At 35.5% G+C, this 19,367-nt stretch overlaps 1 protein-coding gene across 3 annotated transcripts in view; it reads right to left on the bottom strand.

Annotated features, from left to right (window-relative positions):
* Positions 1-19,367, bottom strand: part of TEX47 (testis expressed 47) — an 844,245-nt gene that overhangs the window by 326,291 nt on the left and 498,587 nt on the right. For all 3 annotated transcript variants that reach the window (XM_044068795.1, XM_044068792.1, XM_044068794.1), the window contains exon 6: positions 2,901-3,057. In XM_044068795.1, coding sequence (XP_043924730.1) covers positions 2,901-3,057 — 157 coding nt within the window. The remainder of the gene's footprint in view (positions 1-2,900; positions 3,058-19,367) is intronic.

Here is a 19,367-nt window from a genome sequence, read left to right as displayed (position 1 = left end):
ATCAAAAACTGCAGCAGTACTTGGGTGGACTTGTATAATGAAATCATTTGTTAGATTTGCAGCTTCATTGAAAATGGTATCTGCATCACTGTTTATAGTCTTGACAAAAGTGTTAAAACGGCTCTTATAAGATGGTTAGAAAAGTATTGTATGCACTGACTGATTATGATAGACATTATACTGTAAGGGATACTGTCTTCTATTCCTTTACTTGTGGCTGTAAACGAGTAAGTAACCTTTGTTATACAATTTCACTCCTACAGGTTGTTAGCACACTTTATTCATTCTATAGCTGTTAACCATTGTCTTTTTATAAAAAAAAAATGTTTCAGCCTGGCTACTTATCTTAAAAAAGAACTGTAACCCTGATGATAGTATGGTCCAATGATTCCTCTTATAAGGAGTAAGTCATATTGATGCATTCAGTTTTCTTCCATCTCAATCTTACAACCACATGAAGATGCTGCCCCTTTCCTGGAACTAGCCATATCATGTCCAAAAGATCAGTTTGTCTTCATGCCTAAATGACTCTTGAATGAAAAGATCAAGGAAACTGACCATGTATCACATAAAATAATTTGACAACAATTCTCCTTTCCTCATACAGATGAGACAAACGCCTGAATGAAGTATAGCAACATTCTGACAATTCTACCTTATTCTTTTTTGGCCCTTATGACAATAGAATATAACCCTACAGGCACTAAGAACTGTGTTCTAAAGTGATAATTAGGAAAGAATAGGGATTTATGCATTTCTAAATTATGAAATTATAAATCTACATATTTATGGTTATTACTTATATATTGCATCATTAGGTTTGTTATTAATTTGAATATTCCATTGTTTTTGTTTGCATTTGTGAATACAGGCTAATGAAGTCAAATGAAAAGGTTTAAGTATTTCAGTGTTGGAAACTGTTCTACTATTCATTTTGAATGTGATAAATTTGTCACCTGTACAAAAGGTGTTAGCTAGATTTTGATTAGTAATTTTTAGTTACAAAATATTATAGGCTTAAATTTTCATATATTAATGGGGGTTTTGGACATTCTATCTGTTACATCACAAGCCATTATATGAGGAAGCTTTTGTTCTGATAAAGTCCCACTACATACCTAAAGGGCAAAGTACTTATCACCTTTAATACCTCATGAGACTTCCAAACAAACAAATGAAAATAGCTGTAAAAAGGCAACATAATAAAAAACTAATGGCTAAAAACACAACATGACTTTATTACCTAAAAATCCAACTGGTTATTTGGTAAAACTTGTCATCATTTAGCATCAAGGTCATTTTTTCTACATAAAATGTCATATTAAGCACCACAACTGCATTGCCTTTATCTGCTTTCGTAATATACAGCTTAGTGTCATTTTTTTAACTCAAACAATGCATTTTTTTCTTCTTTGTTTAAATTATAAAATACAGGTTAACTTTTTCATACAATAATTTTCTAACATCATTCTCAAATGTTACCAAAAAGCTTCTACTTCTGGCTTAAGAATTGGATTAAGCATGCTAAGTTTACTAAATAATGCTTTTTCCTGAACCTTATTAGAGTTGTTACAGTCTTTAAATAAGCTAAATGATGGCAAGTTTTACCGCATAATCAGTTGGATTTTATATAATAAAGTCATTTTGTGTTTTTAGCCATTCGTTTATTATTTTTTATTACTTATCACCTTTGTCATATTAAATTGTTTCATTTGTTTATCTGTTCTGTGTTTGTGGCTGTTTTATCTTTTTTCACGTTTGTTGTGGTTTTCAGTTTTGTTTAGCGAAAAGCACCATTTTTGTCGGTGAACAATATGGATTCCAATAAAGTCACCCAGAGTTAAAGATTAGAAGATATTGCTTTGATCTCAATGCTTCATGTCTATATTTTCAGCAAAACTAATTTCATATTTATGTAATGCATTCTTGCAGTAATTACTTCTATAATGACTGTCTTTTTCTTTCTTCTTTCCCCTAGTCTTAGCATCATTATTTTTTCTAATTTATGCAACTGTTTTCAGTTAAAAACTTTCATACCTTTCAGTTTGTATATGTTAATTCTTGGGTCATTCCTTGTCACAATGACAGTCATCTATATGATACAGTGGTACAGAATGAAAAACAAAATTATAGTGGTAGCATTTAATAGCTGTTTAATAAAAATATGCACGCTTACTGTTTTTTTTTTCTCATAGTATGGAGTGATGCTAAATTTAAAATACTTACCAAATGGAAAGTAGGCCAAGTAGTTGTGAAGAACTAGCTGCAAATGAAAAGCATGGTCAAAATCCATACCAGTGGTAGCAACCCCTCTATATATGGAATACATCGTCTGTAATCAGAAAGGTAGCAGCATAATAAGGGCATTGCTGTCTTGATGGCTACTGTTCTTAATCAGTGAAATCCAGTTTCTAGATATACAAATGTTTCCTGGAGAAATATTTTAAACAGTTTGCTCAAATTCACAGAAATTGTTGTAAATGTTTTTTTGTGAAGCCTCACAATTTCCAAAAAAATGTTTTGTTTAGGTATAATAATACATCAATTGGTTTTGCAAAACATAAGTAAAATTTGTAGCTGAAATTAATGATTCTTCAGATGGAGTTTCAAATGTATGGCATTTTTCCCTATTTGTTGCAGCTTCATTAAAAATTTCTCTGGTAGATATTTGCAATTTCACAAGAATTTCAAAATCAACATGAAACTCCATTTCCCTTCTGTGGTCACAATGTATATAAGTGAGATAAAAAATCACTAAAGATAACATTTCTATAATTGCATCTGCAAGGTCTTATCCAGTACTCTATATGACCTCAGACATGGCACAATACCACTATTGCCATAAGTTTTTACGTGTATAATTGCTAACTTGGATGCTTTTTCACGAATTGTCAACATACCTGAGTCCATTACAATATTTAAAGGTGAGTCATATGCTTGCAGGAATTTCTCAGGGGTAAGAAGCTCATTCCGATCCAGCAGGTGTTTAATGGTATCCTGAGGCACAATTAACTCTGGGACTTTATCTATGAGGGAATCTGGCACAACTCTGGAGTTCTGTAGATTAGGAAAAAGACATACAACCAAAGAAAATTATCATCAAGGAATTAATTGATGAAATGCAGACTTTTTCTAATTAAAGCATGTGAAAGTATGATAATAAGTGGTAATAGCTAGTGTTGGCTCTTTTAATAATGGCTCACACATGCGCAGATGGAATATAAACTAATGTAGGTGGCCTTGCTTTGGAAAAGTGGCACACGACCCAAGTATTCTTTTGGAGTTTTTTTTTTTATATCCAGTAAATCTTTGCACCTTCTGTGATAGACTAACATCCTATCCAGCTTTCTTTGCTTTGCACCTTCCATGTGCAGAGAAAGGCTCTGGCTTCACAAATGTCATTAAACTTGTTAAAGAGTAATGACGGTAACAAAAAATGAATAAGCAAAGTAATGCTTGAATTCTGGAAATTCTTCACAGGCAAAATAGATTATAAATAAAACAAACTTTCTTACCAGTTTTCCCACAAATGATCAAGGACCAGTCAGTCACATTCTAGACAGCTGTCCACACACAACTGGAGAAGTTTACCTTTTTAGTAGTGATTAAAGTTAGTTTTCAGGCACAGCAGGATTGATGTATGTGTGCTTTAATTAAGCAATAACCCACACCTGGGTGTGGGTAATGCTGGATTTACCCACAGTTGATGTGGTTTGGTCATGAGGGCGAAGCCCGAGTGGCCAAACCAAGACAACCGTGGGTGAATCCAGCATTACCCACACCCAGAAGTGGGTTATTGCTAATATACAATGACATTATTTCAGAAAAAAAATACTTACTTTTCTTAAATAATGGCATTGTATAATGCCTCCATGCTGCCCTTCCACAGCTGTCTGGTATTCTGCGGCAGTTCTGATGTACTCCGCATGCATATGCTTACACAGTACATCAGAGCTGTGAGTGGAAGCAACGGAGAAAGCAAGACCTCCGTTGCTTTTTACAAAGTGTCTTGCTATGTTAAAGGAGTTTAACATAGAGAGACAGCTGTAAAAAAAAAAAATGAGAATCTCTGTTGCTTTTTTTAAAGCTGTCTTGCTATGTTAAACCCATTTAATATAGCGAGACAGCTTTAAAAAAGCAACGGAGAAAGGAAGATCTCCGTTACTTTTTTTAAAGCTGTCTCACTATGTTAAACTCCTTTAACATAGTGGGACAGTTTCTAAAAAGCAACGGACCAGACCTTTTTCCATTAGTATAAGTCTTTGATTTACAACGTGCACGCTGACCAATCAGCCTGCACATTTTGGAATATTAATGGGCGGGGGTCGTTGTATAATGGAAAATGTCTCCTTTCATTAATGAACTAAGGAGTAAATATATATAAATTCAGGTATGAACCGAGGAGTAAGTACATATAAATTCAGATGCAGAGGCCTTCCTCCATGGGAAGGTGCTGGGGCCTTATATCATGCTGCATCTATAGTTTCAATTGGTCCATAGAGGAAGTGGGTTGCCCATCAGCTATAATAAATTAATGTTTTCATAGCCCATCATGCCTCAATCATTCGCAGCAGAAGTGTTTTTCCTTTGAAGACCTTCCTAGGTCTATCCCTGGGATATCTTCTCTTTCTCTTCCACTTTCATATCCTTTTTTTCAGAATACGTGAGGTCACATGCTGCAGTAGAAGAATGTAAGTTAAAGTATCTAGCCTCTGTGCTAACTACTTTTCTCCAACCACTGATGAATGAAAATTAAGATAATTTACACTGTACAGAAATATAATTGTCTACATCTCTCTCTCTCTCTCTCTATATATATATATATATATATATATATATATACATATATACACATATGTGTGTTTCTATGACAACTGATTGAAATGCAAAAACATTGAAATAGATCTGACTGATGCCAGCATATCAAACAATCAACTTGCAGAAAACCAACAAAATCAAAACAAAAAAAAAAAAAAGAAAACAAGGATTTCCTTTTGTGACCCATTAGCCAAAAAAACAAACCACTAAACTTTGTCTGAATTATATTAGTGTTAGGGAAAGTGTCTTTATGAAGTAAGGTATAGTGCAGGGAGCAAGGAGCAGGAAAAAGGTCAACGTTAAGATTAGTATGCATTAGTAGGGATGGCAGGGGGTTTGGCCCCTATACCACCTTATTGGGTGGTAACCTAAACCTTGCTCCTAACCCCATCACTAGACAGAAAATACATTCCACAGTACCACCACTAAACAAGGCACTCAGACACATAGCAGCACACATGCACAACACTTAATCTAGCTGATCCTTAGCCCACACTGCATAATGCCCAAACTTTTGGAATATCCAGAATTTTGGCATTAACATCACAAACACGCACTTACCTTTCAAAAATTAATCTTCCTCCTTTCGACATTTACAGCATTTAATCATAAGGGCTCATGAAAAATATCCCAGACAAATCATACTACAGACTGGCGAGTCAACACCGAGAATGCTACCAGGATCTGATGAATACAGTATCTATTCAGCAGGGATAATCACAGATAATATCATAAGAATGCACATGTTATACCTATCATTGGGGATCCTTTTTAACGGTTTGATGGCTGAGAATCCCAAACATTGTTAAAACCCCTATAGCAGGTAATAACTGGAAGATGGTCTAAATGACAGAGCTCAAGACAGTGAGTCCTGAAGTACCAAAGTACTGATACAGGTCTAACTCTGTAGTCGTGGTTTAAGTAGTAATGTCTGGGGAAGGTATGAATCCATCAGCAGCATATCAAGGGTGGGGAGAAAGAGGTGATCGTCCCAGGTGCTGACTTGCCTAGTGTGCAATTTATGCCAAAGTACATTTTTTTTATAATGTATATCTATAAAAATGTATTTCCCTTTAAGGGAAACAGAACATACAGGCATAAATGTTCTATATGGATGTTTGAGACACTACAGTGTGACTTCCACCCCTTTACATCATCATGCATGGGCACTGCTCCAAAGAATTGTGATTGGCTGCAGAGAAGGCAGTGGTGGTGGTGCAGCAGATAGCACACTTGTATTTGGTACAGAAGGACATGGGTTCTATTCCCACACTAGGCAGACTGATTTCTGACACTGCAGTGCAGCATACTGTGGTGTTGCACTCTTGAGCGTGCCATCCTTCAGACAGGATGTTAAACTGGGGCTACATCTGCTTGAGTTGCTAGTAACTCAGGTGGCTATAAAAGACCCCACAGCACCTACTGAAAAGAGTAAGCTTAGCGCCCCTATGCTCTGGCCTAATTTCCCCCAGCAATATAAATACCACCTCAGGTCTCCCATGAAAAGAGTCTACTGGCCTAGTGTGACTAACCCAGTCAACAAAAAGGATAAATTGTCACAGTGAGACAAGCAATTTGTTTTGGGGTATATTTATTTTTTTCTATACATGATTTGCTTGCTGTGGGTACAGCCATGGTCTTGCTACCAAAAAAAAAAAATGAAAGGATTTGGCTTGTCTAGTTGCTTTCTGGCTTCATTCATACAACTGTTCTTCTGGTTCCAGACCAGAGACCAGCAGCAGCAGTTAGAGAGCCAGAAGTACGTGATCATTGCAACAACTGCTGTACTAGCTGTTTTAGTGCTTTTTTTACATGCTACCTGCTTTTGCTTGCTGTAAGAGAGGATAAACCTCTCTCATCAATTATTCATTACCATTAGGGCACTGGGACAGATTTTAAATATTGCTTTTATAAATGCATAAAGTTGCAAGATTAACAGGATTTGTATTAGCTTTCTGAAGGATGTGATTGTGAAATCTGTACTGCATGTTATTATTTAGTGACATCATCATTTCATAATAATGTGGTGACAGGAAAAACCTACAAAGTTGGTAGAATAACAGGATTTGTATTAGGATGCATTTTCTGAAGGATCATGTGACTGACTGAAGTTTGAAACTGAAATGTATGTCATTATTATTTAGTGACTGTCTGTCTTTAGAATAATGGTTGACATGACAAAGGCCAAAAAGGGACATATTTTAAATATTGCTTTTATAAACTTAGAATTTCTGTTGGCATGTGTTTTTTGAAATATGTGATTGAAGTTTGAAATTGAAATGTCCATAAGGATTTAGTGACAGTCTTCATTCTTCACAAAAATGGTACTAGGTCAAAGGTAAAAAAATGTTAAAAATGTAGCAGAATGTATGGAATACCCCCCACCCCCACAATAACCTCTGTACCATCATGCACCCACTTCAAAGTTTTACTTATAGCTCACCTAAAAACATGCTGGCTATGCCCTTGTAACTCTCCTCTCCACCCCACTAACTACCTTCATTATAGCAAGCTCAGATGCTCATAAGCCTAGTACTTATTATACAGCAGGAACTTTTTATTGTAACAATTGTTAATGTCTGTTATGTACTTCACAGATAAAGATTCTAGTTGTCTACTGATGTACTATGTTCTTCATCTGTAACTATGTTTGTAATTAATTGCTATGTTAATCAAATTGTTAATCACTATGTAAATCCAATGTAACTACTGTCTGTTTATTTTAACTGTGGAGCTTTTCTCCCCGGGCCTCCGCTGAAAATGGACCCACGTCCAGTCGGACACTCCCGATCAACAAATGTAAATAAATAAATAAATAAAATCTCCCACTCCATCTACCCTCAACCTGTCTTCCACCCCACTAACTACCTTTATTACAGCAAACTCTGATGCTTGTACACCTATCTATTTATTATACTGCAGTCATTTATTTCTGTAACAATGTTAATAACTGCTATTTACTTTGTAGAATACATGCCATCTTAGATGGCACAGATGCTAGGTGTCTACTGTATGCACTATGTTCTTCATCTGTAACTATGTTTGTAATAATTTTACTTGTGGAGCTTTTCTCCCCGGGCCTCCACTGAAAAAGGACCTGCATCCAGTCAGACTTTCCCAGTCAACAAATGTAAATAAATAAATAATAAATAACAAATATTGCCTTTATATTGTTTCCTTATAAGTCTTCATAGCAAGAAGCACTGCCTGCAGCTTCAGGTGTTTTATGTGGATCAATACCTCTCAACCTGGAAACATCAAAAATCTGGACAAGGCCCATGAAAAATAGGTACAAATCTGTAAGCTGTGTAACATAAAATTTGCGTACATAATTACGTAACCCCACCCACTCCAATGGAATTGTGGGATACCAACTTTCAAATGCAAACTGAAGAACAGACAACCAAAATATGGCATCAGAGCCCCCCTGCAGCCATTCCAATGTCCTATTACCTGGCTATTTTGCCCCATTTACCATAAACACTAATGTGCATATTGCTTTACTTATACAATGATTATTTGGATTTTATTTTTACATTTTACAGCACAATGCACAAACACTAATAGACATCAGCTAAACAAATTAATACTGTCTCACAATGAAAATAGACTTAGCATTAAAACTTCTCTGCCCTTGAAACTCACATTCATTGAAGCAGCATTGAAACCCACACCACATCCAAAGAAAATGCATCTGGCCAGTGGTGAATAAAGATTACCTTTGGGCTGTTTTCAAATCATAGACCCCTTGCACACAAAACAAGAAACATACATGTGTTCTTTGATCCACTGTTCTGACTTTATTAAATTATATTTCTTGTATAATACAGCACACTTGTTAGACTTAGAGCGTATTTTAAATTTAATATTTGAACATTTTTCCAATAGGCAATGAAACAAAATGTATGAACCAATAATGACAAAACTGCCCAATTCAGAACATTTCCATCATAAAAGCCTACTTACACGCGCACACACACACACACACACACACACACACACACACACACATATAAAAATAGAATGACAGTAGTGTAAACCATGGGTATCTTGCACAGTTTCTTGAACTTATTTTCAAATTTGAACATTTTTCCAATAGGCAATGAAACAAAATGTATGAACCAATAATGACAAAACTGCCCAATTCAGAACATTTCCATCATAAAAGCCTACTTACACACACACACACACACACACACACACACACACACACACACACACACACACACACACACACACACACACACATATAAAAATAGAATGACAGTAGTGTAAACCACGTTTTAAGACTTCCAATTTTTAGCCCAAGTACCGACAGACCCGCTCCTACATTCATCCTGAAGCATCAAAACTATCATTGTAATCCAGGTGCTGTTAACTGGCCACTCTTGCTTCTCCACTGCCTGCAGTGGAAAAAATTGTATTTTATCTTGAATGCTAGAAAATGTACTGTACTTGTTTAAACATATTTTTCTTGTAATACAGCACAGTACATAATAATTTTGATTTTCCTTTCCTGAATTTGAGTTAATGATATTTGTTGCTCTTTCCACTGAGGCACAAATGTCCTTGTGCATGACATTTTCTCACTTCTGTAACTTCTGTTGTATCTGTAGCTACACCCTTGAATTGTTACACCCACCCCCTTTAAAGGTACAACAACACAGTACAGTATCAGCAATGCATCTACATATTGTGGGAATAGAACCCACAACCTTCTGCATCAAACAAGTATTTAACCTGTTATATTATTAACAATGCAAGCAGACTCACCATAAGCAACACTAAACTCCTCTTCTCCTGAAGCTCTCAGCTCCTTGTAAAATCCACTCAACACTCAACTGTCTCTCAACTTTGCAGCACAAGAAATCTGGAAAAAGCCAAAATTTATTGGGGGGGGGGTAAAAGCCTAAAAAACAGGGACACATTTTAAACATTGCTTGTAAAATTTTGGAAAGTTGCTAGAATAAAATGTGTTACCACCATGCGTTTCACTGCCAAGTCTTAAACCCAGGACCCTGTGTACTACAGTCAGAGTAACATACCACTATGCCAAATCAGCAGTTTCCTGAAATATTCGAAGACTGAAACTTAAATGGGTATCATTTAGTGAATTCAGTTCTTACTTATCACCATAGCTCTCAACCACGAACCAAAAAACAGATGTAGGCACTAGAAACAAACCAATAAGTCCAAAAAAGTGCCAAGGTCCGCTGTAAGGTGATCCAAACAATTTTATTTTCACAAAGTTAAAAAAGCCACGCTACTTCCTGGTCTCGATAACAGCAATGCCAACAGTAGAATAAACGCTCTTACATACACATTAAGGAAACTGCGTTTTCGTCATAAAGACTTCATCAGACAAAGTAAAGAACTTTAACACACATTTAAATACCTAATTAAACTAATTAAAATCTATTTCATTGGCCATATTTCCTACCATACCTATTCAAACACACCAATCCAAACTTCAAATTCATTTGATTCATTAATATTAATGTCTGTATCATGAAAGTGCTCCGTGCTTTTTGTTAAAAACACATATTATAAAAATTTAAAAACTGACATTCAACATTAAAAACTGATCCATTGTTTATGTATAATATGAATAAATAAATAAATAATTGAATAAATAATGGTTAAAAAACTATTTTACCACTAAATATATAACAATTGATTTGGTGAAAAGGACTAGGGATACCATCCTATACTAATGCCCTCTAGTGTCCACAATCAGAACTACTCTATAATTTGTTAGCCCTTATTTTTAATAGGGGTGTTATAGTTAAAAATTCATTCATTCCTGGGCTAGTGTTGGAATCCAAGTACACCTGCCACCATAGTTCCTTATTTTCCAGGATTTCCTCCCAAAGTCCTCCCCTGTTGTCGGGCTTAACTTGGTCCAACACAAAAAATTCATATCTAGCTTCAGGACATACATTACAGTGTTTATATAGTGCATTAGTATTTTTAGCTTTGGAAATGTCATAATAATGTTCATAAATTCAACGTTTCAAACATCTCTCAGTCTTTCCTACGTAGAAAGACTGACATATTTGACATATAGCAATATAAACAACTCCCCTACTTTCACAATTATAGTAAGCCCTGCTTTTAATTCTTCTCTTCCTACTATCTATATATATTTCTGCCTTGTGAATTATATATGGGCATTGATGGCATCTTCCACATTTATATGTCCCATACCTCCTAATGTTACTATCCCTAACCTTCTTATTTCCTCTTTCTAAAATTGTTCCTACATTAGGTGGGTTTTTGAATACTATCTTGGGTTCCATTCTGGTTATCTCTTCTATATCCGTTAGAGTACTAAACTTTTTCCATTCTTTTTTGAAAATATCCCATATCCCTTAGTTTTGTATTGGAACTATTGTATTCCAAAACTAAACTTCTCCTGTAACTTACTTGGTCATTCTCCTTACTATTTGTTTCTACAATGTGTCCCAACCCCATTTTAGACTCATTGCCCTTACCCAGTATAGGTTCAAATCTACCCAGTCTTCCATCCTCTACTTCTCTTCTTAACTTGTTTATAAACTCCTCTGGATAACCACGTTCCCTGAACATGTTATGTAATGAATTACATTCATCCTGGAAGTCTGAGTCATTGGATGTCATTCGGGAACCTCTTACAAATTGTCCTTTGACAATGTTCTTCTTACTGTGAAGCGGGTGGGCACTATTGTAATGTAAGTAAGAGTTGACATAGGTCTCCTTTCTGTACACCTTACTCTCAAATTTACCTGCCCTTTTGTATATTTCTATGTCTAGATATTTCAGGGATTCTGTACTGATAGTATAAGTAAACCTCAAGTATTTAGTAGTATGATTGATATATTCCATAAATTCCAAAAAACTTGCCTCACTCCCAATCCAAAAGATGACAATATCGTCTAAAAACCTATGGTACAATGTCCATAGTTCCTTAAACTTACAATTGATAATAAACTGCTCCTCCCATTTAGAAAGTACGATATTCGCATATGTGGGGGCACAAGCGGCCCCCATTGACACCCCTGTCTTCTGTTTGTAGTATTCACAATCAAACGTTATAAAATTATATTTTAACACTGTGTCCATAAATATCACACTTGCTACTTTATCATTGAGACTCAAGAGGTCATCTTCAAACACGGCCTCTTCAAATAAACTCATACCTTCTGCATGTGGTATGCTCCCAAACAGGTCAATAACATCTATAGTTATAAATCTGATGTCATCTCTAAAAATATCCTGTTTGAGTTCCCCCCAAAAGTCCCAGGAATCTTTGAGAATTAACTTATTATTAATCCAAATGTGTTTAGTCTTAAAATCTATAAACTTGGCTAGAGGGACTGTTTTGGAACCCTCAGCTGAAACTATTGGTCTGAGGGGTGGGTTTACCATATCCTTGTGAATTTTCGGTATACCGAATATGGTAGCTACCCTCGGTTTCTTAACTTCTAAATATTTGAAGATTTTTTCATCAATTGTTTTTTCAGTTAATAAGTCCTGCAGAATGGAATCTATCCTGTGGTATGCTACATTAATTTTGTTTAGTGATACCTCTATATATTTCTTTTCATCCCTTAAGATAGTATTCATTTTACCTTCGTACAAGATTTTGTCCATAATGACTATCCCCCCCACCCTTATCTGGTTTCATAACCCTCAGGGATGCATTACTACTCAATTCCATTAATATTTCATTCTCTTCCTTACTTAAGTTGTAATGCACCCAACATCCATTGTGTTTGGTCCTTACTAAGTCGACCATAATGTTTTCAAAGTTTTTTATCTGGGGGTATAATGGTGGGTTGTATGTGGACTTTCTCCTCAGTATGTTTTCACCCCCTCTTTCTCTGTTAAAGCCCATCTTAGAGGCCATTACTTCCAAATTAATCTTCCTAGTAAATAACTTAACATCCAATATAGTACGGGTAAAATCTCCCTTACTGTTAGGTATATACTTTAATCCTTTGCTTAATAGTGAAAAATGGTTTAAATTTAATTTAAGTGTACTAAAATTATAAATAGTAAAGTTATCATAGGTGTGTTTGACAGTATTGTTCTCTATATCATCAGGACCAATATGGTAGTCCACAGGGCACAGGGTATCTACTGAAATCTCCCCTGCCGTCTTTCCCCCCCCCCACCTCTGAAAATTTTCTCCATGGTGATTATTACCTTCCTGTATATATCCCCTGTTCTCCAGGGGGGGAAAATCAATATCATAATATGCTGTGTTCCTTCCATATTCTTCACTTGGCCCTTGTTTGTTAGTATATTGTACATTTCTTCTATAGTTATTCCTCATCCCCTTACGTGTGTTATAATTTGTCTGAATATTTGGTTTCGGGTAACTAGTATGATTTTCATATTCCATAACATCCCTTTTCAATTTTCCCAATTTTCTCTGTATCACTTCCTCACACTTTGTATCAATGTTCTTTCTCATTGAAAAATATTGAAATATCTAGACATAGAAATATACAAAAGGGCAGGTAAATTTGAGAGTAAGGTGTACAGAAAGGAGACCTATGTCAACTCTTACTTACATTACAATAGTGCCCACCCGCTTCACAGTAAGAAGAACATTGTCAAAGGACAATTTGTAAGAGGTTCCCGAATGACATCCAATGACTCAGACTTCCAGGATGAATGTAATTCATTACATAACATGTTCAGGGAACGTGGTTATCCAGAGGAGTTTATAAACAAGTTAAGAAGAGAAGTAGAGGATGGAAGACTGGGTAGATTTGAACCTATACTGGGTAAGGGCAATGAGTCTAAAATGGGGTTGGGACACATTGTAGAAACAAATAGTAAGGAGAATGACCAAGTAAGTTACAGGAGAAGTTTAGTTTTGGAATACAATAGTTCCAATACAAAACTAAGGGATATTTTCAAAAAAGAATGGAAAAAGTTTAGTACTCTAACGGATATAGAAGAGATAACCAGAATGGAACCCAAGATAGTATTCAAAAACCCACCTAATATAGGAACAATTTTAGAAAGAGGAAATAAGAAGGTTAGGGATAGTAACATTAGGAGGTATGGGACATATAAATGTGGAAGATGCCACCAATGCCCATATATAATTCACAAGGCAGAAATATGTATAGACAGTAGAAAGAGAAGAATTAAAAGCAGGGCTTACTATAATTGTGAAAGTAGGGGAGTTGTTTATATTGCTATATGTCAAATATGTCAGTCTTTCTACGTAGGAAAGACTGAGAGATGTTTGAAACGCAGAATTTATGAACATTATTATGACATTTCCAAAGCTAAAAATACTAATGCACTATATAAACACTGTAATGTATGTCCTGAAGCTAGATATGAATTTTTTGTGTTGGACCAAGTTAAGCCCGACAACAGGGGAGGACTTTGGGAGGAAATCCTGGAAAATAAGGAACTATGGTGGCAGGTGTACTTGGAATCCAACACTAGCCCAGGAATTAATGAATTTTTAACTATAACACCCCTATTAAAAATAAGGGCTAACAAATTATAGAGTAGTTCTGATTGTGGACACTAGAGGGCATTAGTATAGGATGGTATCCCTAGTCCTTTTCACCAAATCAATTGTTATATATTTAGTGGTAAAATAGTTTTTTAACCATTATTTATTCAATTATTTATTTATTTATTCATATTATACATAAACAATGGATCAGTTTTTAATGTTGAATGTCAGTTTTTAAATTTTTATAACATGTGTTTTTAACAAAAAGCACGGAGCACTTTCATGATACAGACATTAATATTAATGAATCAAATGAATTTGAAGTTTGGATTGGTGTGTTTGAATAGGTATGGTAGGAAATATGGCCAATGAAATAGATTTTAATTAGTTTAATTAGGTATTTAAATGTGTGTTAAAGTTCTTTACTTTGTCTGATGAAGTCTTTATGACGAAAACGCAGTTTCCTTAATGTGTATGTAAGAGCGTTTATTCTACTGTTGGCATTGCTGTTATCGAGACCAGGAAGTAGCGTGGCTTTTTTAACTTTGTGAAAATAAAATTGTTTGGATCACCTTACAGCGGACCATAGCTCTCAACCTTTTAGCACAAAAAATCTGGACAAAGCCAATAATGGTGGAAATACAGCCCCAAAAATAGGGACACATTTCAAATACTGATCTTATAAACTTATAAAATTGCTAGAATAAAAGGTTTTGTGTTACCATTTATTTTCTGAAGAATATGAAGTCCAAAATTCAAATGCCTGTCATTATTTAGTGAATTCAATCCTTCACTTATTTAACACAAAAATCCAGAAGACCATATTTTATGAGGAACAGAACAACAATATGAGGCATAAATCTGGAAAGTTTTCACAAGTGGTGGTGGGTAGGGACTTTAGGCATTTTTTACCTATATCCAAGGTACAGGGTTTGAGCCTGAGTACCTCCAGCCACCAAGTATATTCACCTGGGGTATTTCACATGCACACACATACATGCATGACTTCCCTTGAGCCACACAGAAGCACAGATGGACTCCCATCCCAGTAGTTAATGGTCTATTCTCATGACTTGTGTTGCTTCTGGCTGCAGGAAGGAACAGCTATAAATATATTTGTGGGGACTGTCTACCATTTTAAGGCCCAGCCACAAGGGTCATACACCATTAGAAAATTATGGCTCTGCTGTCATTGGGAACTTACAGACCAGTGTAATATCCACATATTCATGTTTGCAAAAGATACTGTGTATGCTGGCAGCTTGCATATAGGATTAAGGTTAAGAACTGTTAATGAGTTACTTTCTGTATTACAGGGTTAGATTCCATCAGACTTCAATTGCCTACTGTGTGACCTTGAGCAAGTAACATAACCAGACGGTGCTTTGGGGTATTTGGGAATATGAGCTACACTCTTTAATGGTTTCCTGAACTGCCTGCCTAGGAACTACCTATGAACTTACAAGATCATGGCTGCCATTAACCTAAAACAGACAGGAAGGTCTATGGGCTCTGTGCTGTATCTTCATCCAGGGTACCAGTAACAGAACATCCTGAGCCAGTCACCCAAGTACAGGAACACATCTATAAGATTTTACCACCATAAGCTAGTGTGCCAGTGAACACTGTAAGAGCAGAAGAGAAACCAAATAATCAGAGCTATAGCTGGCTCATTTTGCTCCTATTCCCAGTGGAAAAAAGGTCAGTTCACAGACTAAGAAAAAAGAGATAAAAGACTCTGCCAACTCACGCTCTCCATCATTCTCTCACAAGGAGGAGTGCCACGTCCTAATGCCCTCACCAAACCAGGTTGTCCCCCAATCTGACACCCCTTACCCCTTCTGTCCTAAGGAAAAGTACACCAGTCCTAATGCCCTTAGCCTATAGATGAGGAATGAAAAAATAAAAAATTATCTTGCCAGTAACTCCTATTAGCACCTTGTATCTGGGGTGGCTGCCCCCTTCACCCCACCCTAGATACAAATCTGCAAATAGTAGAACTTTGTAATGAATGTGGAGCACAATAAATTAGGATTGAAAGAGACTCCCTGTTCAGACCCTGGACATTAATATTTTAGAAAGCATATTTTGAGTTCTGCAACACCATCCAGGTAATCTGTGGAAAAGGGGCAGAGAATTTTCCCATGCACCAGTCTCATCCCTGAAAACAAAAGCACAGTTTACCATTACTGCATTACACTATATGTATATATATATATATATATATATATATATATATATATATATATATATATATTTTATATATATGTATATATATATATATTTATATATATAAAATATACATGGTTTACCTTTATTTTGTTGAAAGCCATATGTGCGACGTGCAAAACGTTGAAAGTATGACTGCAACAAACCACAATGCTGATTCACCATGTGTTTGAATGACAAATAAGCGAATGCTTTTTACCCATTCACACACATGGATCAAATGTCGGAAATGGTTTTCCCGCAAACCATTTTTGGCATTTGATCCTTCGATGTTGTTCGTATTTCAGCATTACTTTTCGCGCAAATGACCGTTCGCATAAATGCAATTTAGTATATATATATATATATATATATATATATATATATATATATATATATATTTTATATATATATATATATATATATATATATATATATATATATATATATATATATATATATATATATATATATATATATATATATATATACAGTAGATATAAAACACCCCTGTTAAAATGCCAGGTTTTTGTGATATAAAACAATGAGACCATAATAAATCATTTCAAAACATTGCCCACCTTTAATGCGTCCTATAACCTGTACAATTCAAATGAAAAACAAACAAATCTGTTAGGGGAAAAAATATAAAAAATAAGAACCGTACAATATGCTGGTTGCATAAGTGTGTGCACCCTTAAACAAATACTTTGTTGTGTGTGCACATCCTTAAACTAATACTTTGCTAAAGCACCTTTTGATTTAATTACAGCATTCAGTCTTCTTGGGTAGGAGTCTATCAGCATGGCACATCTTGACTTGGCAATATTTGCCCACTCTTCCTTGCAAAAGTGCTGCAAATCTGTCAGATTGCGAGGGTATCTCTTGTGCACAGCCCTCTTCAGGTCACCCCTCAGATTTTCTATTGGATTTAGGTCTGGGTTCTGGCTGGGCCATTCCAAAACTTTAATTTTCTTCTGTCAAGGCCATTCTTTTGTTGACCTGGATGTATGCTTGGGGTCATTGTCGTGTTGAAAGGAAAAGTTCCTCTTCATCTTCAGCTTTCTAGCAGATGCCTGAAGGTTTTGGGCCAAAAGTGACTGGTATTTGGAACTTTTCATAATTCCCTCCCCCTTGACTAAAGCCCCAGTTCCAGCTGAAGAAAAACAACCCCAAAGCATGATACTGCCACCACCATGCTTTACCGTGGGAATGGTATTCTTTTGCTGATGAGAAGTGTTGTTTTTGCACCAAACGTACCTTTTGGAATTGTGGCTAAAAAGTTCAGCCTTGGTCTAATCAGACCATAACACATTTTCCCACATGCTTTTGGGAGACTTGATGTATTGTTTTGCAAATTTTAGCCAGGCCTGGATGTTTTTCTGTGTAAGAAAAGGCTCCCGTCTTGCAACCCTACCCAATAGTCTACACATATGGAGAATACGGGAGATTGTTGCCACATGTACACAACAAATACTTGCCAGAAATTCCTGAAGCTCCTTCAGTATTGCTGTAGGTCTCTTGGCAGTCTCCCTGAACAGTTTTCGTCTTGTCTTTTCATCAATTTTGGAGGGATGTCCAGTTCTTTGCAACATCACTGTTGTCCTATATTTTCTCCACTTTTTGATGACTGCCGTCACTGTGTTCCATGGTATCCAACGCTGTGGAAATTTGTTGTACCCTTCTCCTGACTGATACCTTTCAACAATGAGATCCTTCTGATGCTGAACTTTATTTGGGGTTAATCAGAGTCCCTTTAATTGAAGGCAGGTGTGTACCCAATAAGACTGAATGCTGTAATTAAATCAAAAGGTGCTTCAACAAAGTATTAGTTTAAGGGTGTGCATAATGTACTTTTTCATTTTTTATATTTTATATTTTTCCCCTAACATATTTGTTTGTTTTTCAAACTGCAACTGTTTCCAGTTCTGTTTTACAAAACCTGCATTTGTCTGTTTTTCCCAACATGTTCAAAGGACTTTGCAAAGCAACATGTACACGGTCCACTATTCTGGGCTGCAAATATTAACCTTTTGTCTTTTAGTTTAAGTTCTCCTCTCCTTAACTGTTCTTGCATTAGATCCTGATCATCATGAGGTTGTTCCAAGAGTTTTCTGTACTTGGAACTATATGCATTTTCCACATTTCTTGCCTTCTCATCTGATCATTCACTTTATATTCTTTCTTTTGTTTTCTTGGCGCATTCAGTTGCTGCCTGATTTTTATCTACTTGTGGTTTGATTTCCATTTCCGCTTGATACCGATATGCTTCTGCTAAACTAATCAGGGAAGTCATCTTAGATTTATTCTACTCATGTTTTAAAACTTTTACTATGTTTAGATCTTATGAGGTCAGAAGATATATATGCAGTAATATAAACAAAAAAGTTATCTGAAGCAACAAGCAATCAAAATTGAATTAAAGAACTTTTATTATCACCGCAAGTATAACACTTTCTCATAAAATATTCATCAAGCAAAAAATTTCACTTAATACATTAACTCCTTATATAAAAGTTAAAATCACATGACATAAAATTCACTTCAAATTGCAATTAAGTTTAAAGGGACCTTATTACTTAACTTGATTATGCAGTTCTTTCAGCAATTGGCTTAATGCTAAACATTCCACTTACGCCTGGATATTGCTGTGCCCTAAATCTAATAATCAATTTGCTTTCTTCTTTTTCAGTTAAGTTAATATCACCTCCTCTTGTATGTTTATGGATAACATAACGTATAATAAATTTCAAAGTGTGTATTACTGGTTCCCTTTACATGTTTAAATAGACTATTAGTCTTATTTCTGAAAAGTGATAACGTATCCATTCCTTTAACTTGTGGCTGGTTTTTCCTATATAAAAAACCTCAC

Source organism: Protopterus annectens, chromosome 4.part0 (genome assembly GCF_019279795.1).
Source record: "Protopterus annectens isolate FY-2018-M chromosome 4.part0, PAN1.0, whole genome shotgun sequence".
Lineage (NCBI taxonomy): Eukaryota > Metazoa > Chordata > Ceratodontiformes > Protopteridae > Protopterus > Protopterus annectens.
Note: the sequence above shows the minus strand (reverse complement) of the source record. Positions and strands in the feature narration are given on the sequence as shown.